The sequence below is a fragment of the Sarcophilus harrisii genome, chromosome 4 (genome assembly GCF_902635505.1).
Source record: "Sarcophilus harrisii chromosome 4, mSarHar1.11, whole genome shotgun sequence".
Taxonomy (NCBI): domain Eukaryota; kingdom Metazoa; phylum Chordata; class Mammalia; order Dasyuromorphia; family Dasyuridae; genus Sarcophilus; species Sarcophilus harrisii.
The window spans coordinates 123,536,023-123,561,404 of NC_045429.1; the positions used below are offsets into that span (position 1 = coordinate 123,536,023).

The 25,382-nt window shown below is 33.8% G+C and overlaps 1 protein-coding gene across 2 annotated transcripts in view; it reads left to right on the top strand.

Annotated features, from left to right (window-relative positions):
* RPS6KA2 (ribosomal protein S6 kinase A2) overlaps positions 1 to 25,382 on the top strand; it is a 504,379-nt gene that overhangs the window by 52,688 nt on the left and 426,309 nt on the right. The window contains exons 1-2 of one of the 2 annotated variants that reach the window (XM_023503337.2): positions 4,222 to 4,339; positions 4,439 to 4,489. The exons of the other annotated variant lie outside the window; for it this stretch is intronic. Coding sequence (XP_023359105.1) covers positions 4,295 to 4,339; positions 4,439 to 4,489 — 96 coding nt within the window. The 5' untranslated portion in view covers positions 4,222 to 4,294. Of the gene's footprint in view, positions 1 to 4,221; positions 4,340 to 4,438; positions 4,490 to 25,382 lie in introns of those variants that run through there. 2 annotated transcript variants of the gene reach the window in all.

Here is a 25,382-nt window from a genome sequence, read left to right on the forward strand (position 1 = left end):
ACCTTCTCACCTCTAGCTCAAATCCTCACAAATACCTTCCCTATGTTCCTTAAACTGTTAGATTCCCTATTCCTATCTCTTTTCCTAACAAGCGTTGGGTATGAAGAATTGACTCTGAATAAAGAGCAGCCCCTAAGTGGCCAGTGCCCTGGAGATCTAACTTCTTTCTTTCTGTCATATTAACAAATCAAAAGAAGTAAGGTGCTATAAGTGATCAAAAGTAGAAAAATCAATACAACCACCCATCACCAAATCCACCCAGAGAATTGTCCTGAGAATAAAGAGAGGAGAAAGTGAAAACAGGACTCTGAGCTATGTCATTTACATAGTTCTGCTTGAATTCCTATTTGACTATAGATGAATCACTTAAACTTTATCTTCATTTTTTTTCTTGGTCTGTAAAATTCCAGAGGAAAGAGACTGTTTGGGTGAATAATACTTCCAAAGTGAGAAATTCAGGGAAGGCGAGAGCTTCCAGAATGAAGAGATTTCCTATCTGGGAAAAGCAGAGAGTATTCGTGCATTCTTGGGGTGAGAATGGAGGACATCACATACATATTTTATGTCTTCTGATACATTTTCTCTCCAAGAGGAATGTTCTTTGAGAGCAGGGACTGTTTCTTTTTTGTTTTTATGTTTCCAATACCTAACAAGTACCTAGAATATAGAAGGTACTTCATAAATGTTTGTTAATTGATAACATGAGATTTATGATTCATCCTCTTAACTCTGTCCCAAGACTGAACCACAGGCAAGTTTCCCCCACAGGAAGACAAAATACCAGTAAACCCATACTCATTGTATGACATGGAAAACACTGGTCAAGGATTGAGCATAGCATTCCCACATTAAAGAAGGCTCTGTGCTCTGTGGGTAAAGCAGAATTGCAGTAGCTCAAAAAAATATGAAACGCACAAATTTAGCAATATCTTCACCCCAAATGTTCACATAGACTATTTGTACTTGATCAGTAGTGAAGTGTTCTGAGCTCATCAAACATAGCCAGACACACTGTACCCTGACTGCAACATATTGATGCCATTTTGGTTCTCTTCAGGAACGAAGGACAACAATCAATTTGTGTAGCATCTATGAAGTTCTCATTTTCTTGCTATATGTTTATTGGTTGCCCCCAAACATAGAAAATATAATCTCTGTGATTAAGGAGTTTAGAATCTCATTAGGAAAATAAGAAAAATTTTAAAATATTTTATGTACTAGATTTATAAGATTTCAAGAAATGCAGAAGTTATCAGACTCTCTTATTCTCTCACATTTAGCAGCAAAAGCCCTCTAACTATGTAATTACATGGTAAAAATGAGCTCTGCATTATTACAAGGTAAAAAAAAATCCTTATCTACAATTCACAGGGTTTGTTAAAGGATATAAATTATTGAATGTTTGATATATACACTCATATAAATGCTTACAAATATACTGACTTTTTTGATGTCCTATATAAACATATATACTTACTTATGCATGTATACATATATGTGCATATTATATATATATATAAATATGTGGAATGTGATTTGAGGATAGATAGCTTTTATTTATATATAGAAAAAGCATTGTCTCTGACAGCATCCCTTATTAGTAAGATCTTCAAGTATTCTTGGAAATTCAAGAGGAGGCATGTGGCTGAGTTCATAGTCATGATTAGTCTTTGAGCCCACATAGCTTTGGGAAATAGTCAAGACCTTCTGTAACCTTAGATTTCTATATGGCATCTATTGTCTGGTAGGGAACTTATAATGTATTGGTTCTCATAATTAATCTAAATATGATGTATTTTCAGGTACACTGGGAAGTGGTGCTATCTGAAGATGTGTATTTTGCTTACTTGGGCTACCAAAAAATACCCAGAGAAAGATCTAGACAGAAGCTCCTATTATCTTGGGGGTGGAGATAGCCTTTTGTAAAAGAAAAAAAAGATAAGAAAAAAAAAATCTTTTGAACTTTTGTCATGCAAATGTATGAGGTAACAAAGTGGTTATGCTTCAAAAGTAGTTATTAACATGCAAACAAAATTTTAAATAAACTATATTAACGGAGGCATCTCTTTCACTTAGGAAGAGTTTTTCAAAATGCAATATGTGGGGGTAGAATATTTGCAGTTTTAATAGGAAAAAAATAACAACAATTATACACAGTGACTACATAGATACTAATTCTGGCTTGATCCACCATTTAGCTTTACTTTTGTAGTTAGTAATTCATACTTCAGCAGCACTTAAAACCCTGAATGTTAGCCTTCAGAATTTAGCATTGCCTAAGAAAAAGACCACCCGTGACACCTGTGGACAAAACGTGGACCCCTTATGAAGGGACACAAAGAAAATTATCAATGTGAACTTGAAATTAAACAGGGAAGGGACGAGTTTATAGTCGAGTCACAAATAGCTGCATATAAATTGTCACAAAATAATTCTCAAATATATTGGTAGTACGTTGTTTTTAGAAGGGGACTATCCTGTATAGATCAAACCTCTCTTCCTGGCAACCAACCCATCAGAGAGAAGGTGACTGGAAGGCCACTAGGTGGTGCAATGGATAAAGTGCTGGGCCAGGAGTCTCGAAGGTGAGTTCAAACATGGTTTTAGACATTTAAGAGCTTTGTGTTCCTTGGAAAGTCACTTAATCTCTGCCTCAGTTTTCTCAACTGTAAAATGGGATAATAATAATATATATTTCCCTGGGTTGTTTCAAAGATTAAATGAGATATTTGTTAAAAGCACTAAACATAATGTCTAGCACATGCTTATTTCCTTCCTTCTATGTTAAACTGTTTTCCTTGATTTCTTTTTTTGAAATATTTCTCTTTTTGTATTTGTACCCACCAGGCTTACTGCAGTGCCTGGCAAATAGTAAACACTTAATACTTTTTCTTTTTCTTTCCCTCCCTCCCTCCCTTCTTTTTCTCCCTCCCTCCCTTCCTTCCCTCCTTTCCTCCTTTCTTTCCCTCCCTTCCTCCTTCCCTTCCTCCTCCCTCCCTTTGTCCTCCTCCTTCCTTCCTTCCTTCCTTCCTTCCTTCCTTCCTTCCTTCCTTCCTTCCTTCCTTCCTTCCTTCCTTCCTTCCTTCCTTCCTTTCCTTCTTTCACTCACAGACAGCAAAAGCCCTGGAATATCTCCCTCCCTCCAAAATAGTGAGTGTCATCCAAAGCCAGGTAACATAATTCATTCCTGACTAACTATGATAACACGGTGTATGAGAGGAAGCTAACAAAATACAGAGAGCAGGAGGGAGATGCTGGAGAAGTAAAGACCATGGGTAATAACAGAAATTAGAAATTTAATCCCTAAAATAAAATGTATTTGGAGGACTTTTAGTACTTTTGTTCAGATATTTTTCAGTTGTGACTGACCTTTTGCCATTTTGTTATTTGTGATTTTCTTAGCAAAGATACTGAAGTGGTTTGCCATTTCTTTCTCCACCTCATTTTAGAAACGAAGAAACTGAGGCAAACAGGATTAAGTAACTTGCCTAAGGTCACATAGCTAGTGTCTGAGGCCAGATTAGAACTCAGGAAGATGATTTTCCCTGACTTCATGTACAGCTCTCTCCCCATTGTTGATAACTAGGATGTGGGTTGGATTATTTTTGTACTCAGAGAAATTATTTTCTATAGCATGCATATATAAACTAAAAAATAAACTCAAAGCCATATTTTAGCAAGTAGCCTAGATCTTATGAATTCACAGAATGGTAAAAGTTGTAAGAGGCTTAGAAATCATATACTCCAATGAGAGCATCAAAAAAAAATTAGCTATCCAAGTTTCATTTCTCTTTTGGTGGAGATGCTGGTATATAATGGATTTACCAGACGAGGAAGGAAAGAGGAAAATGAATCTTCTACTTCAGAATCTGTATACTGTCAAGTTGCATTTATTGGTTTTTAAGTTTGAGGGAATGGAATGAATAAAATGTCATTAGTAAAATGTTAAAATACTTATATATAATATGAAATGCTTTCCTTTCTGTTGTAACTAGCTCTCCTAATTTCCACATAATTAATAGTAGGGTAAGACATTCCCCTTCTTCATAGAGAAATAGTAATTCAGATCTATAACTGATCATCAGAGGTGATCATTAAAACACTTTGCAGATTGAAAGTTAAATAAGTCACTTTGTTTTTTCAGTTGAGTTTTGAGGCTGGTACTAACAAGCATTCATCACTTCCTTTGGTTGATCTTAAAAGTTGCATCAAAGGTGGAAAGTTCCTTTCATTTCATTTTAACTAAAGGGCTTGTGTGAGCAGTTGAGAGAAACTCTTGACGTTATTTGAAAGTATGTGGAGATTTTTTTTGTTTAGAAACATCAGACATAGAGGCTTGGTAAGTACTCTCTTCTACTTTTTTTAGTAAGAAGTTGATGACATTATATCATGTCCTATGGTTTAAAGGTATTTTACTCATAACTTTCAACTTCAACAGGCTAGACATGGATTGACCTTTCCTGAGACAAAATTAGCTACACCAGTGGAGGTAAGAAAAAACTGAGGAGGCTACTTTTTTCCTTGCTGATATGAGTCAATGTGTTTTTTGATGGGCTTTATATAAAGGTTATCTTGGATCTTGTCATTCATTAATCGGAACTTGAACAGCAGGGCAAGCCATAGAATTCTCTTGAATTAAATTAGTTGATTTTCTTTTTTAGTTCCTCAACATTACAAGTTGTGTAATAACGTCTTTGTACAGTAGAGGTCTGCCTTGTTTGCAAAACAGAAAATTTCCCTTCTGGTAAGCTTTGAGATTCTAAGTTTTATCTTCCAGAATCTTTACTTTTGTCAGTGAAATTTAAGAGATAAGCTCCTTCTGTTGCAATATCCTTTATTGTACTGTTGTTTTTAACTTGAAATAACTAGAAACTAGGAACAGCACAGAGACAAAGCAATAACAAACATGAGTCCAGGATGTATTAGAATGATCTTACTGACATTTCTGGCTATAATATATTCTTGACAGTTTGACTGATTGATAAACATAAAGCCAAGGGTCTTTATTATTGATAATCAAAGTGAGAGGCATTTGTTAAATATCTGCTAGGTTCCAGGTACTATGTTAAGTAATGAGGGTAAAAAGAAAGGCAAAACAGCACCTGTCCTCAAGAGAGAACTAATATGTAAACAATTACCTACTAACAAGAATATATTGTTATTTGGTCATTTCTGACTCTTCATGATCCCATTTGAGGTTTATTAGGCAAAGATACTGGAGTGGTTTGCCATTTCCTTCTCTAGTTCCTTTTACAAATGAGGAAATTGAGGCAAATAGGGTTAAGTGACTTGCCTAAGGTCACACAGCTAGTAAGTGTCTGAGGTCAAATTTGAACTTAAGAAGATGAATCTTGCTAACCCCAATCTTGGCATTCTAGGCTCTACTTAGTTGCCCATGAATATATACAGGTTAATTTAGAAGTAATCTCAGAGGAAAGGTACTAAACTTAAGGGAATTGGGAAAAGTTTTTTGCAGATAAACTTTAAAAGACTTTAAGTAAGAATTCAAAAATTTTGACTCTGTTGGCTTCTTTTGAGAAATAGCTATAATATTAGTTATTCTAATTCTCTAAGAGATTTCCTAAAAACAATAGCTAATATTTATATAGCACTATAAGCTTGCAAAATGCTTTACATATTATTTCCTTTAATCCTGACAATAACCCTGGGAGATGGATGTTATTATTATCCCCAGTTTACAGTTGAAGAAAGTGAGAAAAGTCAAGAAAAAAATGCTTCGTCCAGGATCACACAGCTAGTAAGCATCAGTTAGGTATTTTTTTTTTTAACTCACATCATCCTGATTCCAAATCCAGTACTTTATATATTACATGTGACTGTCTGCATTTTTCTAAGTACCACATACTATCATAGATTCAGAGCTAGAATGATCATTTAGAAGTCATATAGCCTAAATCTTACCTTCTGCAGATAAGGAAACTGAGTCCTAGAGCAGTTGAGTGCTTTGCCTAAAGTCAAACAAGCACAATTAATACCAAAGTATAACCTAAATCTTTCCTTCTACAGATAAGGAAACTGAGTCCTAGAGCAGTTGAGTGCCTTGCCTAAAGTCAAACAGGCACAATTAATGCCAAAGTAAGGCTTCAAACTAAGACCTAGGATCTCTGACTCTAAAGCCAACATTCTTTTCTCTCTACTATATTTTTCCTCTTTCAAAGAAGACATCTGTAGAGCAGACTTTTTCAATTCATTTTTCCACCCTCCGGAAAAAAATAGCCCTTAACACAGTAGAATTCTATGTGGTAATGATTATGTAGTACAATAGAGTGTTGCTGAAAGTCTTGAAGTCATTAGTAACCGATTCTCTACTGTGCTTATTACATTTGTTAAATTGGACTGTGTCCACAAGAATCACATAAGTGATCTGACTTTAAAAAATGGAACCTTCTAGGCAGAGTTTTGTCATTTTATGTATAACATTATGCACCCACAACTTTGGGCCTCTAATTGTACTTTTTCCTTTGATTCTACTTTTTGATGATAGCCTAATTTGATTATCAGACTCCCCCCTCAAAAGATGAACTTTTTGGGTATTTGGCAACCATTTAATAGCTCTCAAAAGATCAGAAAAATCCTACAAAGTAAAAATATTCTTTTACATAATAATAGCCCTGTGGAAGTAAGTAGGGGGAAAAAATAAGCCTTAGAGAGTCACTGATGAAGATTAAAACTACCTAGCTCAATTTCAAGACCCTAATCAGCTCTTACTAGGTCAATAGCTAACATGAAGTCTATTGCACATGCATGTGTGTGCGTGCGTGTGTTTGTAAGAGGGGAAGAACATAATAGTTTCCATGGTCACTGACTGGTTAGAGATACATCTGGAGTGGAGTCTGCAGATCACTATACTGACATCAATCAGGAAGTCACATTGGTGCAACTGATGCTTATCACCTTATGTTACTCTTTAATTTAGAAAAAAAAAAGTTTTATTACAATACTACGGTCTTAGGCATTAAATCCACCCTAGAAATTAAATTCTAAATAATAGTATTTTCTTTGACATATACAAATTCTCCTCATTATAATATGAGTTGTAATTTTGTATTATTTTTTATTAGGCGTCTTTTTTTATATTCTGATTTGTATCTAACTACATAGATAAAATCCTTACCATCACTTTGAGATAGTATCAACTCAGTTAAATTATAATTATCAGTAACAATGTGGCCATATGCAAACCTGAATATAATTTTGAATATGTATCTGGTTTGCATAAAATGAGTTTAGCTCTCCCTTGAATATTGAAGAGAAGAAAATGCTATCACTCCTCTCCAATATATTCATTTCAGGCTTTGTGACTCCTATTGCCAAATACATATTGAAATATGTTTTATTGCCATTCTGTATTCGAGAGAGTATAAACTGTGGTTGAAAAATTGAACATTTTGAATGTCTACAAACAATTATTTTTATATATAAAAACATTTTCTAAAGAACGGTTTTGTTTGTTTCCATTCGGTGTATCCTATCACTCAGCACAATGCCTGGCACATAGTAAGCACTAAATAAATTCAAGCTATTATTATTATTATCATTACTCCCTATACTTGGTGGTCTCTCACCTCCACACCTTTGCATGTCATGTTTTTTAATGTAATCCCCAAATCCCTAATTCTTCCTCCAAAGAATAGCTCAGGTGCTAGCTCATACCTAAAGCCTTTCCTGTTCTTCATGATTAGTTTACTTTGTCTCATGAAATTACACCATATTCATTTGCATTTGTTTTGTATGTACTTATTCTATTCATGCCATTTCCCCCTGGATAATGCAAACTACTCAAATTAGGCAGAACTTCAGCTAGCAATTTTGGCACCTGGATTTAGGGAAAGTAGTATGAAGCATACACTAAAACTTTTTTCTTTGAATACAAAATTTATTTGAGTATGAGAAAAGAAATATACCAGGGTACAAAGCTTTGGGGGGAGAGGGGAAGGTATAGGATACCAGGGTCTGTGGGCAGGGTTCCCAGGACACTGTTATGGTGCTGGGGGATTAGAGTACAACCATTGGAACAACGCCATCTAATATCTTTCTATTAAAACTAATTATTGTTGCTAACTAGGTGCTAAGTTCATTTGTTTATACATTGCTTCAGGCCTGGGAATGTTAGTAGGATTCCTATAAATTTTGGTAATGAGGATAGCACCTGGATGCCAGCTAGGAATTCTTAGTTTTTTCTTTGTACCCAGAGTAGAGCAGAACATATTCAGTATAGTAGGTACTTAATTAAAGCTCTTGAACTGAATTAAATCAGGTACAGAACACAGGAGAAAATGGTAAAAATTAGTTCTTGTAGAGTCTTTTTTGTTTTCCCACTATTCACTTCTTCACAAAGATAAAGAATTTTTTTTTGGTCCCTATTTCTACTTTATTTTTTTCATCAATGAAACTTTCTAGTACTCAAATTAAGCTTCTTTATCTCAAGCCTAGGGCAAATGTTTTACAAGAAAGTTAGGGAATTACAGGGCTTTCAGTTAAATATACTGATAGGTTTTGCAATGGAGGCATAAGCAGGTGCTACTCCATTAACCTTGGGTTAGAGAATTTATGATGTTTTATTGAAAATATCATGAAGTTCCTGATATGCCAACAGAGCGATTAACTGCCTTTCTTTTATATCACCTAATAAAATGTATAAGTATATTTAACAGCTAACTGGATTTCCCATTTTCCCAGGACTAGTTCCTCTTTTATTTATTGGGTACTGTACTAAGAAACAAAAGAAAAAGATAACAGAGGAAATTATCCTTCCAACAGGAAGAATATGTATGTGTGTGTGTATGTGTGTGTTTGATATATATGTGTGTGTGTGTTTATATTGCATGTATAATATAATATATATTATTATATTTATATATATTATACATGCAATATAAACACATATGTGCAATATGTAGATAGACATAATATATACAATGTATATGCAACACTAGCATATTTACATATGTCATATATTTGCAAAACACATACCATACACACACACATATATAGTATATATATCGCCTATACACATATTTGTAGTTGTTCAGTTGGTTTGGTTGTGTCCAACTCTTCATAATCCCATTTGGGGTTTTCTTGGCAAAGATACTGGAGAGATTTGCCATTTCCTTCTCCAGTTCATTTTATAGATGAGGAAAGAGGCAAACAAGGTTAAGTGATTTGGTCAGGATCATACAACTAGTAAGTGTTTAAGGCAGGATTTGAACTCATGTCTTCCTAACTTCAAGTCTAAGTCTTTAACTCCTATGTCACCTACCTATATACCAATATGTATGTGTCCTTCTAGGGATTCTTCATTAACCAATATGGCATAAAAGAAAGAATAGTTACTACCAGTCTGTGAAACTTAGGCTTCCTTCTGTTTTCCCTAGTCCCTCTACTGCTCCATCTTATCATATATTCATTGACCTACATCTGTAGTTTAGATATAACAGGAAAAGCAGCTAGTAACATTAAATGCGTGATTTGAACATGGACTTGGAGAATAAGGATTGCAAATTTCAGATCTATTTACTAGATTGTGATCTGAGGCAAATTACATAAACTCCCTGGTTCTCAATTTTTCCATCTATGGTGAGTAGACCTCTATGGTGATATCAAACGCTAAATTGTGTGGTCCCTCTAAAAGCCTTTCATGTGATCCTCATTTCCCATACAACCATTTCTATGAATATTTTCCTGATCCTTAGCAGAAAGTTTTTATGCTTCCTCAAATGATCTCAGAAAACTTTTTCTGGATCTCTCTTTTGCTTGTATCACTCCCTACTTTGTATTCTATTTAGCTATGTACCTATTCCATCTATTCTGTATAAAATGTAAAGTTCTTGAGGACAAGAACTATATCATTTTATAGCTCACAGAAGGTATTTAATATTTGTTGAATTAAATTGAATGAAAACTCTAGCATTTTCCAGTGATGCATACATGTCATTTGATGGAGGTCCATAATATGATACTGATAAATTAATTGTCCATATTCCTTTCTAAAGCAGGGGGACTTTTGCTAATCTTTAAAATTATGACTTTAATGCTCTCACTAAAGAATTTTATATTTAAATAGTGCAAGGTAATTTTATGTCAGTTTATGTCAATTTAGTTGAGCCATCTTGGTATAGCACTGTATACAGTAGGTACTCAAATAAATGTTTATTGGTTGTCCTCAATTCCCATTCCCTATGTCTAGTTTTGTGAGCAACTTACACAGTGAGGTCTCAAATTTTTCATTTCATCTCTTATTTTAGTTACTGAGAGTTCAGTTACTATAACTCCTTATCCTAGTTGGAAATTTGGTTTTATGGATGTCTACAAGTATCTTCATTGTGTTTATTGTACCTTTGCTTTCCAAGTTCTCAAATATCTGCTTGGCAAATAGAATTAATCTATATATTAGGTCTTTGGAGAATAACTGGCCTTGTTGTCCACCCAGTAAATAATACTGGATAGCATATAATGAGATTTTTTTTTAGATACTTAGCAACCTTGAGGTCCAAGGTGGACTTAGTGTATAATAAATTCCCCATTGAGTCTTACAGTCTTATAGGGATAACTCAGTGTAGTATTTTACAGGTAGAGAGACAGAGATATAGTCTTGACAAAGCATTAGAAATAGAGCTCCAATGGTTTTGCACTGACCATGAAATTATGCAATGTTCTTATTGAAGAACATTATTTAATTTGCATGAATATAATTCAGGCCTTTATTAAATTATATCTCAGAACCATATTCTTTCTGTTTGTGTGTATATATATATGTTTATATATATATGCCTATATATATAGAAATGAAATTAATATATATACCTATATATACACACACATATATATGTTGAATAAATATATATTGTATTATTGGGGAGACTTTATGCAAACAATTAAGTTCAAACTAGATAAAGATAAATTGGTAAGAGAGAAGGTACTAAGATTAAGGAGGATTGAGAAAGGCTTTTTTTCTCTTAGTTTTTTCTTGAATCAGTCAACTACAATTTATTAAATATCTACTATATCCCAGGGACTATACTAAGCTGTGTTGGGACTACAGAAAAAGACAAAAAATAAACAGTCCCTGCTTTCAAGGACTTCACTGTCTAATGGGAGAGAGAGGGTTAATACATTTAAACAATTAATGTGCAAACAAGATATAAACAGGATAAATTGGGGTTAGCTCAGAAGAGAGTATTCTGTTCATGGAAGATAGCCACAGCAGGAAATGAAGCATCCTGTGCAAGGAAGAGTAAGGTTAGTGTCATATTGTAGTTTATGTAGACCCATGGTGGGTGACTAAATTGAAATGTGAATGAGAAAAAAAATTAGAATCAGGGTTGCTTTTATTTGTTTGTTGTTGTTTTCTCCTTTGAACTGCTTACGTGCCCTAATTAACCCTTGTTGTCTGATCTAATTAGTACTGAAGAGAATACTGATTTCTTGTAAACTATTTTGTTAATGATTAGAGTCTGATTCCTTGATAAAAAGCATAGACTCTAGAATTCATTTCAGTAACCTTCATTTAGTAAATTAATTAATAATAATTCAGTGCAATTGAGGAAAGTAGATCAAAAGATAACAGCCTCATAATTATTTTCAACGACCAAGGTAACATTTCTTTAAATTTGTGATTTATTGGGGGCAGCTAGGTAGTGCAGTGGATAGAGCACCATGCCTGAAGTCAGGAGGACCTGAGTTCAAATCTGAACAAGTCACTTTACCCCATTTGCCTCAGGCCACCCCCCCCAAGACAAGAATTTGTGATTTATTTCTAGACCTTCTCAAGTCACATGGTATTTGCAGCAACTGATACCTTGAAAGACTGAAAAAGAATTTGTTTTATTGAATTAACATGGAAGACCTCCTACACTTTAAACACAAAACTGATTAAAAATTCAGTCTTGGCAAAAGATTTTTTCCCTAGCTCTTTTCAATAGATTTGTTAAGATCTTTTCTTACACAATGTCACAGATATGCCTGGAATATCTTCTCTTAAAATTCAGCAAGCTATTCTTTTTCTTTATTTAAAAACTAGACCCAAGCCCCAATGCTGCACTGTTTGTTTCTCTTAATGCTTCCCTGAGGGCACAGATTCTTAACCTTGAATTCTTGGACATTCCCTCCCTACTCCCATAAGAGCCCATTAATTTAGATGGGGTCCATAATCTTCACCAGATTGCCAAAGGAATCTATGATGTTAAAACAGGTTAAGAACACCTGCCACAAGGGCTAATCATTGCAAGCCATCATTTTTCTAAATTCAAAGTCTCTAGAGCCTTCCAGACGCATAATTAGAGTAATTGTGGCCACCTCTAATCCAATTTAATACATCATCTGCCCTGATCCCACCCCAGGTAGGTTAGAACCATTACTCATAATCTGTAACTGAGTCAACCCCTGCTACTGGTTGAAGTCTTCTTAATTCTGAGGAGTGAGAGAATCATCAAAGCTTGGAAGTTCCTTTGTAAGTAGAAGATAGAAAGATCACATAACAATTCTAAGATTAGTAACTGGAATATAGGCAATACAGATGAAGGACTAGAATTGGAATGTAGTGTCATGAGTGACAGCAAGATCAAAATCCATGTGATGAATATATGAATTTGCATGGCTTAGTGAAAATAAGATCTATACAGTGGCAGTGTTCTATGCATTGCACCACCTAGTTGCCCCCAATAAATCACAATTTGATACTATGGTGACAGTAAGAGTTTAAACTTGACAAAGAATTCCTTCAATTTGCTATAGTCAGTGTTTTGGGAGTATGCTCACCATATTTGATTAAACCTGTTCTTTGGTTTTCTAAAAATTAATCTCATCTGCATAGCTTCTCATATTGCCTCTACTATTTTCTTTGATGATAGTAATTTCTTTTTTTTTAATTATAACTTTTTATTTACAAGATATATGCACAGGTAATTTTTCAGCATTGACATTTGCAAAACCTTTTGTTCCAACTTTTCCCCTCCTTACCCCCACCCTCTCCCCCAGATAGCAGGTTGACCAATACATGTTAAATATGTTAAAGTATAAATTAAATACAATATATGTATACATGTCCAAACAGTTATTTTGCTGTACAAAAACAACAGTAATTTCTAAGGTTTGAAGTATATCACCTTCCAGGACACTTAATTTAAATTAAATTAAGCAAACCAAGCTGACTGATTTTAATCCTAATTTTTTTTTTTTTTTACCATTTTATTCCCATCTTGAAAAAAATGTGAACATGAACTTTTTTGTTTGTTTGCTTTTTGGTCCCAAAATATAATTTCCTCCATGTGAGAAACTCCTGATGTTGATACTTCCACTATATAGAGCAGCAACTGCATTGTAATTGATTTGCCTACGTAGTTAAGAACTTGATGATTGTACCATTAATAGTGAGTGCTTGTCAAATATGAAGCTAGATCTTGGATTTCTGAAGACCAGCCTTTTATCTACCTTACCACACTACCTCTCAATATAGAAACCATGCACCCATTATTGTTGTTGTTCAGTCATTTTTCAGACGTGACTGAATCACCATGTCCCCATTTGGAGTTTTCTTGGCAAAGATACTACAGTGGTTTGCCATTTCCTTTTCCAGTTCATTTTACAGATGAGGACATTGAGGCAGAGTTAAGTGACTTGCTCAGACTCATACAGTTAGGAAGACAGATTTGAAATCAAGAAAATTAGTCTTCCTTCCCTAGGCCCAGCTTTCTATTCATTATACCACCCAACCTCCCCCTATATACCCATATAAGCACAGCAAATGATTGCTGATGAAAAGATTGTAATTTGCAAGATAGAAACAAGCTTTACTCATCTATTTGAACTTTCTCACAAAACTGATAAGAAAATAAGTGTCTAGCAAGATAAGGTGATTTGCAAAATCACATGTAGGAAATAAATGGGCCAGAATTAGGACTCAATAAGCTACACCCCATTCTTTCCTTCTAAAGATTTCTGTTTTAGAAATTTTGGCTTGTTTGAAACTTTAAAAAAAAAGATTTCCCTTGCCTCTTGAGGTGAATGGTCTTGACACTATGTACAACAAACAGCCACCAATAATTATATGGTTTCAGTGGTTCCTAAGAGGAGCTATCATCTGGTTGAGATGCAGTTTAATAAGGTTTATAATGCTTCTTATTTATATGTCCATACTTACTAAGTTTCACAAAGTGGGTCCAACAACAACAACAACAACAACAAAAAGAACATAAAAATAATTTTTTTGAATGATGTAGAAAATTTGACATGATTGTATACATGTGCCTATATCAGATTATTTACTGTCTCAGGAGTGGGGGATGAGGAGGAAGGGTTGAATAGAATTTGGAACTCAAAATTTTTAAAAATCCTAATGTAAAAATTTACATGTAATATAAAAAAGGAACCATTTTTCATGCAAAAAGACTTAAAGGACAGTTGTCAATGTGGTACAAAGACCAGGGATTTGGACTACCAACTTAATTTGGGGTTACAAGGTAGTTCAAGACAGACCTGCAGAAGAATTTCATGTAGAATATGAAGTCTAAGAATTTAGACAGAGTAAAATGCATCCAAATTCTTCCAGGTTGAGATGATTAAAGTACTCTGCAATTATAAAAGAATTTTAAGCTTTTTAGATCTATTTGTGCAAGTCTTTTATTTCTGTAGCTGTAAGATGAATGCCTCATACCATGAAAACAATAAATCCTTATGAGGATGTTGGTGAACAATAAGAAATGATAGCTGTTATACGAAATAGATGAATTTTAAAAGACTAAAATATAGGAAAGTAAATAAACAGATTATTTTTATAGCTGTTTACTATGACATTGAAGAAAAGACTATGCTAATTACCCATGGCAAAATTTAGTCAATATTCTCCCACAATCCTCAAGTCCATTAAAAGTGAAGGGTATAAATTGCTGACAAAACTCCAAGGGAGCTCATATAATTCCTTTGGAAGTATCTACTCTGCTTAACTGTTACATTTTGAAGAGCTCTAAGTCCTGGATAATTAACTTCTCATTCTAATATATGCATTTTTCTAATGGTTCAGTTTGACTTGAATTTAGAACAACCAAAAATTCTGTGAATTCTTTATTAGGCAGGAATTCATAGACAATAATCTTTTAAAAAATTTTATTATAGCTTTTTATTTACAAACTATATGCATGGGTAATTTTACAGCGTTGACAATTGCCAAACCTTTTGTTCCACTTTTTCCCCTCCTTCCCCCATTCCCTCCGCTCGATGGCAGGTTGATCAATACATGTTAAATATGTTAAAGTATAAATTAAATACAATATAAGTATATATGTCTTAACAGTTATTTTGCTGTACAGAATCAGACTTTGAAATAGTGTACTTGTTTTTTTTTATTTTTTATTTTTTAATAGCCTTTTATTTACAGGTTATATGTATGGGTAACTTTACAGCATTGACAATTGCCAAACCTCTTGTTCCAATTTTTCCCCTCCTTCCCCCCACCCCCTCCTCCAGATGGCAGGATGACCAGTAGATGTTAAATATATTAAAATATAAATTAGATACACAATAAGTATACATGACCAATCCGTTATTTTGCTGTACAAAAAGAATCAGACTCTGAAATATTGTACAATTAGCCTGTGAAGGAAATCAAAAATGCAGGTGGGCAAAAATATAGGGATTGGGAATTCAATGTAATGGTTTTTAGTCATCTCCCAGAATTCTTTCACTGGGCGTAGCTGGTTCAGTTCATTACTGCTCCATTGGAACTGATTTGGTTCATCTCATTGCTGAGGATGGCCAGGTCCATCAGAATTGGTCATCATATAGTATTGTTGTTGAAGTACATAATGATCTTCTGGTCCTGCTCATTTCACTCAGCATCAGTTCATGTAAGTCCCTCCAGGCCTTTCTGAAATCATCCTGCTGGTCATTTCTTACCTAACAATAATATTCCATAATATTCATACACCACAATTTATTCAGCATAGATAATATTCTTATGTGATTTAGATTTGGAATGAAACCCAGAGATTGTCAAGCCAACTTCTCCCTAGTATTCCAATTTTTATATGTCTATAAAATTATAGCGTCCTCTCTATAGATTGTGAGTTGTTTGAGTGCAGAGACTTCTTTTGTCTCTCATTGTATCCCATGCACTTAGCACACTGTCAGACCCTTCATAAGGGCTACTTAATAAATTTAATATAATAATAATAAAATGCTTCAATAAGTAACTTAGTAAATGTCTAATAACTGAGATTGGAAAACTGAGGTTCGCAGTGGTTGTGATTTGTCTAATATCATGCTGATGATAATTTAGCAGATCTAGAATGTAGCTCAGTTCTTTGACTGCAAAATCAACCTACTTTGGACTATATACCATGATGCAAGGTGTGGAAATTCAGAACTTACTTATTTAATTTTCGAATAATGCTTGGTAAGAGATAACACTGAACTTTTTGAGTTGCTAGCCTTCCACTGAGTTACATTCACCCAAAGTAAGCAGGCCAGCAGTAGCTACTCTTTCCTTATAATAAAAATCAATCTGATTAAGGACTTCCCACTGAGCAAACATCCCAATATACTTCCATTCAGAAAAGTTGCTTTAAAGAGATTATCTTCGAATTGCTGAAATAGATTTGGTGTCATTACTGACAAATCTTTTTTTAAATACTATAACTGATATTTTCAATTTTTTGTGGAGTTGAAATTCCCACTCAGTATGCAAAATATCTCCCAAACATTCTCATCCTGAAGCTATTTATATCATAAACATGATTTCAAAAGTACCCTGTCTTCTCCTCTCACAAAGTAGTCATTGTCCATTAAATCATATGGATATTAGCTATGTTATCAACACTTAATTAAAGAATCATTCCCCTCTCCCTCACCCTAACAGATGTATCTCTCCTTTCATAAATTTGTTTTAATTGCAAAATTTTAATTGGAACAATTGGAAAATCCATATATATATATATATATATTTTTTTTTTTCCTGCACTTATTAGCTGTTTACTTGAATTCAGGAAACAAATAAGGGGAAAGTTTTCAATAGTCAAACTTTGTTTCTAATTAGAGCAAATGGGTATTATAATTATAATTTTACAAATTATGTATCATGAGGGACTTTGATGATTAGAAAAGGAGGTAGGTGGATCCTGTAGCTAGAGTAAGAAATAACAGATAAACAGCTTGAATGTCACTTTGGTACTCCTTTAATAGTAAAGGCATCAAGGGAAGATCAGAAAGCTTGGTGAATGTTGCTGATAGGCTATTTTGAAAAATGCGGGCAAGACTCATACAGGATCAGAAGGTGAAAAGGAATTATGAGCAATACACAACCAATGAGTTCATAGATCCACAGTCTCCTGAAGGATCAAACAAACTCAAGTCATAACAGAAGTGTGGAAATATTAATTATGATCCATTCATTTAGCCACATTCAGTATTTTCTTAGAAATATAGTGGAGGTAGAATTGGAAGAAGTTTCTTTTTCTGTAATGTCCTTGTTGGACAGCATCTGGTATAAAAAGAGAAGAAATCTATGTGCGAATGGGAGACTACAGAGACTTCTATGAAATGAAAAGGAGGTAAGATTTCCCAGTACTCTATGAAGAAATTCTGGACTTTAAGTGACTCTTTGCATGAAAATTAAGGACAGCTACAATTCCAAGTAGCTCAATTGTCATTGTAAGGGAGCACGATATAGTCAAACTTTTTTTGGTCCTTTGTTTTTGGATTCAAGTGTGGGTTAAAGGAATAGAGGGAGAATTGAACTGTTAAATTTTAAGACCCAGCAAAATTAATTTTTGTATCACTATTTATTTCACTGATATATGTGACTAAAGGGAGCATTAATACTTTTTTTTATTTGCTACTCTCCTCCCTGCATGAGCTTAAATAATTTAATCTCAAGGAATTATAGTTGTCTTTTGTACAAAAGAGAAGTAATACTTTTTTGCCAAGAGATGATGTTTGAGATTTTGGGAGCATGATGCACATTATCCAATTGGTTGTTTTTGTTATGCATTTTAAAAGTATATTGTTACAAATTTGTAAGAAACAACCAACTGACTTTCAAGTGATTTTATGGTTTTTATTTCCCCTTTTCCCCCAGTTGCTATTTTCTGATGCCATTTAAGAAGCAGCAAAAATTAATGAGAGGTTTCATAAAACCTTCATCAATGAGCAGATGTTTGGTTTATTTTGTTGTCTGCTAGAATATAAAAGATGTACAGCCATTTTATATTTTAAATTTAATTGAGTTCAGTATATGGCCTTTTATGTTCATAATTAGAGAACTGTCAATAGCCTCAGAAGTGGGCTTACTGCCCTTACCTTAATGTGAAGATGAGTGACATATTTCATTTGTGTTCTTTAAAAATGCAGTGACAGGTTCCCAACTTAATTTTTCTGAAGCAGGAATTGTAATTAATATAAATTGCACCAGTGGGATTTATTTGTGGAGTGACCTACTTTTCATTATTCCCTAAAGTACTGTCAGGCATGTTCACCTCTGAGTGATATCATATATGCACACATTTTATATGGACAGATGAGTTTTAACTAACCTTGTCACTTACTTAAAAAAAACATAAAATGCATCTAGTTCAGAAGCAGTCGAATCAATGAAAACATGAAAAGTTGTTTGAAAACAATGATTTTCCAAGAATAGGAAGCATTTTGTAAAAGGGAATTGTACATCCAATTTTTTAGTTAATTGGAAAAGGGGGGGGGGGATATATGTCCACCTTCTTTATGTAATGGAGACAGGAAGTGATGGGCCAGATGTGTTTGTATTTTGGCAAGCTTGATGTGCTCTTAGGCTGGACAGAGGCAACATATGGTGCAAGTGATGGGAATAAAGGAGTTTATTTTTCTGGATAAATATATGAACTGATGCTTTTATAAGCAAGGCAAACAGACTTAAAAACCTGAGCTTTAAGACAGGTGTGTGTAGGGGTGTAGGGGGAGGAAGATTAAATTAATTGTTAAATGAATGTGTACCAGATGACTCCTGTAGTTTCTCAAAAACAAATACCTTTTGGTGTTTCTCCTACTTTTTTCCATCCCATTTCACATAAGGAAAAAATCTACTTCTTTATTGAAACCAAATTAAGTAAAGTGTATAAAAGAGAAATCTATCTTATTTTCAGCTGAGACACATAACATGTAAACAGTTGACAGGTGTGCTATGGTGAGCTGCTCATCCAATCAGCCAAACTGAGTATCTGTGACAGTTCTAGAGATTGAACTAGTTTCTTCTGAAGTCCAGCCTGGAAAGATTCAGACGTGTTCTTCCAGCTTCTCTGATTGTGGCTTCTGTAGCTCATCAGAACCTGAGTAACTTTGCTGTTTTGTAGGAGGAGAGGTACATCTTTGAAAGCTGGTCAGGTTGTTGTTGTTATGTTCCCCCCCTCCCCCTTCTCTCTCTCTCTCTTTCCTCTCCCTTTTTTTCTGAGACCTGACCAACAGAAACAGGCTTTTGCGGAATGAAGCCAGAGCCTCTTTGCCTCAGAAGTGATTTCAAGACAATGATGAGATAGAGCCAGTTAAGCTATTTGATTTCTTTTTTTATCTGTGGCTGGAGAAAGCAAGATATTGGGGTGAGAAAGCAGAGAGAGAGAGAGAGAGAGAGAGAGAGAGAGAGAGAGAGAGAGAGAGAGAGACTAAGAGGAGTACTGCTGCTTGCCAAACTCCTTTAGGTTAAGCTAACTGTGTAACAAGACAATGAAAAGGAAGATGATGGATTTTTTTGGAATTTGATCATCTCTGATCATTGGAGTGAAATATGATCAGGCTACCACACAAAAAACTGCAGAAACTCTTTCTAAAAAAGGTAAGAGGCTGGATCTACAAATGCATTAGAAGGGTGTGGGGAACTTCAGCATAGTTTGGATTATTTTTGAAATTGCAAAGGCATGGGTTTTGTAAAAGCGGGGATCAATCAAAAGTTATTTGGTGGGATGGTATGACCTTTTCTGAATCCTAAAAATGTAAAAAACAACCACTCTTGATGTGACAAATGATACATATGTAAAGTGATTCATGCACAGGGAAGTTTTGGGGTTGGTGTCATTTTCCATAATTTTCTTATCTCTAAAGTACTCTATGTTCTGGGCAAGATGAGTTTTATTAATGGTCTCAGGTGCTGCTGGGCAGAGGGAGGTAGTGAAAAGGAGCCCTTCATTTATCAGTATACTCAATTTTCAGATGATAGGGAAGAAAGTGCGATAAACTTCTCCCAGTTGTTGATTACTATGTTTAAAATTTTTATTTCGAGGATTTTGTTTAAAAGGATCAAAACATTCTTATAAACTAATTGATGAGAATTAGTAGTTTGTTCATTCATTGGCAAAATAACTCAAACTCTTTTCCTTAGCCAAACATAAGGAACATACATGAAATTCTTAGAGAGCTGATATAGACTATCTTCTACAATCTGTTTATTGGACTGATGACAGAAATTGGTCTAAAATTATTATATCCTATATAATTGCTTTTTTGTTTTAAAAATCGTGATTTGCCATAAAGTTAAAGGAAATAGTGAGACATTATATTTTTTAAATGGACTTATATTTCAGTCTTTAGAGTTTGTAACTTAGGAGTCTTTTTCAAAAACAAATTTATTTTGTTTATATAAGCATTTATCATCTCTCCCTTCTACTGTCCATATTGAACAATTACATTGAAAAATTCAATAATTAAAAAAATCATAACAGATGCATAATCCAGCAAAATAAGTCCCTAAATTGGCCATGTCCAAAAATATATGTCTCATTCTAGGTAACTGACATGTTTCATTTTTAGTCTTCTGGATTTCTAATTTATCATTGTACTGATTAGAGTTTTAAAATCTTTCAAAGTTATTTTTCTTTATGATGTTGCTGCCATTTTTCTTTGGGAGACAGTTTGTATTGAAATTTCTGTGGTTTCCCACTACATTTATCTTCTTAAAGAGAAAATTTCAATTCAGAAAGCTTCAAGAATGTATTGTTCCTGTCTTTATAGAATTTGAGTTGATGTGTGTTTATAAAACAATATTGCATAATGAGATAGTACAATTTTAAGGCTGGTGTGCATTTAAAACTTTTCCTAAAATCTAATTTTTTTATCATCCTGTGAAGTGTCTGTATTGGATAGCTGGGGCAACTGAGGCACACAACTATCTAGTGACATGTTCAACTGTATAAAACAAAGTAGGGGGAGAGCTGAAACTCCTTAAATTTTCTTTTTATTCCTTAGATCATCCTTGGAAATAGATAGATTTGGTAAATCTTTTTTTAAAATGCCCAGTATTCTTATCCTATGAAGTTGCTGTATTTGATTTGTCTGTAGTACCTAAAATATATAGTATAAGTGAAATGGTTGAATTTATATTTAAAAATTACTTGTATACAGCATACTTTTCTTTAGGTTAGCCTCTCTCTCTACACTGATTATTTTGGGCAATTTTGTTCATTTAGGTAGACCATGTGCTTATGACTCAGGATGAAATTATGTATCTAATTTGCTCCTATGTGAAAATGATGTATTTTAACTTGGTATCAATTCTTTAGATTATTTTTTGAGAGAATTTTGGCAGGATGGATGGGGTGTAATGATATATTCTTATGATATCTATGATATGTAACTGTGGGTACCCAAGAACAATAAGGTATTTGGTAACATAGTTCCAAGAAGAATTTTAATATAGTCAAGAAATAGTGAGCATTTATCACAGATAACAGGTGTAAGGAGTTAACTGTTCAATAACCAAATGCCACCAATACACATTACACAGATTCTTTTCTCTGATAGTATTTAGTCTTTGTGATTATTTCATTCTCTGACATAAGTAACATCAGACCAGAGTCATGTCAAATTCAAACAGTCAAGAAAGACCTTGATAGTTCATCCTGTATCTTCAGACATTCCAGGAAAACAACAATAGTAGTCTGATACTGGGCTATGTTTAGAGATGCATATCTTCTAGGAATAAAGAGTTAATCGGTCTATACTCTACCTGGTCAGGCCATACCTGGAATAATGTTGTGAATTCTGGACAACATATTTAGGGAGGACATTGATAAACTGGAAAGTATTCAGAAGAAGGCAGCCGGAATGATGAAGGACTTTGAGTCCATGTCTCATGGGGATTGACTGAAGGAACTGAGATTGTTATTATGATAAATAATTATTATTATTTTATCTTAAAGAATCACAAAGTTGTAAGGAAATTGGATGGCCATGTAATTTCCAAACCATTATTTATAGAAATGAAGACAGAACAAAATAAATAATCAGAGAAAAATTGTTCATGTGCAGAATGAGTCAACATAATAAAAATGACAGTGCTTATTAAATTATTTGACTTATTCAGTATCATAACAATCAAACAACCAAAGGATTACTTTACTGAACTAGAAAAATGACAAAAATTCTCTTGAAGGCACAAAAAGTCAAAAAATCTCAATGGACATAATGGGGGAAAGTAAGAACAAAGCAGGCTGAATAATATCAGATATAAATCTATACTTCAGTAATTCACAAAACAAATAGTACTATTTAAAAATAGATAAATCAATAGAACCTAAATTAGGTACAGAACATGCAGAAGCAAACAATCCTAATAACCTGGTATTAGGCTCTCAAATCTAAGGGCTTACTGTTTGATTTCCAAAAAAATGCTGGAAAAATTGAATAGCTATTTGGAAGAAATGAGGTTTAGATAAACAGATAATATCTTTTTCCAATATAAGCTCTAAATGGGTACATGAAAAGAGAAGTGGAAAACTACCTACCACTCAGAGAGGAAAAATTCCATGACCACAGAAATAAAACAGATAATTCAATTATATAAAATTAAAAAGATTTTCACATAAATGTGATACACCTAAAATTTAGAGGGGGTAACAATTAATTAGGAAATTATTTGTAGCAAGTTTTTCTGATAACAATCTAATTTCCAAGATATACATGTAAGTTACTGATTCAAATTAATAAGAATAAGAGGCATTCCCAAATGTTAAATGATCTAAGTATATGAGTCAGTTTTCAAAGTAAGAAACTCTGGTTATCTCTAGCTACATGAAAAAATGTCCCAAATAATTATAATTAGAGAAAGCAAGCAATTTAGTGACTCTAGTTCACATCTGTTAGATGGGCAAAGATGACAAAAAAAGAGAAAATGATAAATGTTGGAGGAACTATGGGTAAACAGGCACGCTGATACACTGTTGAAGTTATAAGTTGGTTGCACCATTCCTCAAAATAACTTGAAATTATACACAAAATTTATTCAACAATGTCCTTTATTTCAGTTATACCTACGTTAGGCTTGTACCATAAAGAAACCAAAGAAAAAGGAAGAGATCTTACACACACACACACACACACACACACACACACACACACACAAAATATAGCAATTCTTATATTTAGTTGAATAAACTGTGGTTTAGGGGTATAATGGAATACATTTGTTTATACTATAAGAAATCAGGGAAAACAGAATTTCAAAGATATTTGGAAAGAAATAATTTGTCTGAAGTGAGCAGTACCAGAAAACTTTATACTATAACATCAATATTATTTAAACCAATGATTTTGAAAGCTTGTATGAACTGATAAATAAAATGAGCAGAGGAAGAAAAACAACTTACATGATAACAGCAAGTCTAAAAAAACACAACTTAGAAAGCCATGAGAATTGAATAACTCTCCGTGATTTCAGAGGACTAATGATGAAACATTCTTTCTTCTGAATGAGAGGTTATGAAATCAAGAGCAGAATGAAACATATAGATCCTGAACATAGTCAATAAGGAATTTTGTTTTTCTTGACTACAGATATTTTCTGGAAAGATTCTATTTTTCTCTCCCTTCCAATGGGTTAGGGATGAGATAAGATTGATTTCTGTTATTATAATTCATACTTAAAAAAATCCCTATCATATACTCAATAAATGCTCATTTACCTTCTGTTTAAAAATATTCATTGAGGAGTGGGGTGGGGAACTCACTATCTTCAGAAACAGTCATTTTCATTTTCAGATGATACTAATTGTTAGAAAAGCCCTTCCTGGGCAGCTAGGTGCTGTAGTGGATAGAGCACCAGCCCTGAAGTCAGGAGGACCTGAGTTCAAATGTGGTCTCTGACACTTAACACTTCCTAGCTGTCTGGGGTTGTCACTTAACCCCAATTGCCTCACCAAAAAAACAAGAATCCTTCTACCCCTAACCCACCTGCCCATCCTTATTTAGCCTATATTTGTCTCCTTACAACTTCTACTTATTTCTTTTCTGCCATCTGGGGACAGTGTATTCTCTTTTCCATCTGATAAACCCTGAGATATTTGAGTCTTTTCTTCTTCTGGGCTAAACAGCCTTGTCGGTCAATCCTTGTTGGATATAAACTTAAAGTCATTCACAATGCTATAGAATACATCAAATTATTCCTGGTATGGTCTGACCAGAGCAGAATATAGCAAGATTATCAACTCTTTATGCCCGAAGACTCTATCTCTCTTAATGTAACCTAATATCACATTAATTTTTCTTTCTTTTTTTTTTTTACTCATAATCACATTATGCTGAATTTATAGTTAGCTAAAATACTCCTAGATATGTTTTTAAAACAAATTGCTTTTAACAAAATGTCACCTGTTTTGAACTTGTGAAGTTCATTTTTTGTAACTAAAAGTAAGGTTCTTTAGTTATCACAATGATATTTTATCTGCTAAAAGTAGTATAGCATTCTAGTCTATCAGATATCTTTTTGGATCTACCTCTGTCATCCATTGTGTTATTTATTCTCTTCCCACAAACCCCACTGAGCCAGATTTATGTAATATGTAAATTCGATAAATTTACCACTACACCTTAATCCAAGTCATTAAGAAAAATGTCAAAGATCATAGGGTGAATCACGAATCCCTGAGGCACATTAAAGAGAGATTTTCCCAAATTGACTTTGAATCATCAATGATTATTTGATCAACAAGCATGTATTAAGTATCATCTGTGATAGGTACAGTCAATCAGTAAACATTTATTTTCTTGGGAAATCTTCCCAACTTAGCCCCATTACAGATAATGCTTGCTGATGGATTTAGAGAGATGCTACTTATCATTTTAAGGAAAGGTGTCTTTATTCTTGTTCTCTTTGGTGTTTTTTTAAAATAGCAATGGGTGTTAAAGTTTTGTCAAAAGCTTTTTCTGTATCTTCAATAAACATTTATTAAGCACCTACTACATGCCAGCACTCTGTAGGCACTGAGGATACAAACAAAGCACTGGGGGTAAAAGTCAGTCCCCTTCTCAAGGAGTTCACAGTCTAATGAAGGATTCAACATGCCAGCAATAATGTACAAATAAATTATATATGGGATAAATGGGAAATAATCAAAGAGAGAAGATACCTGTATTAA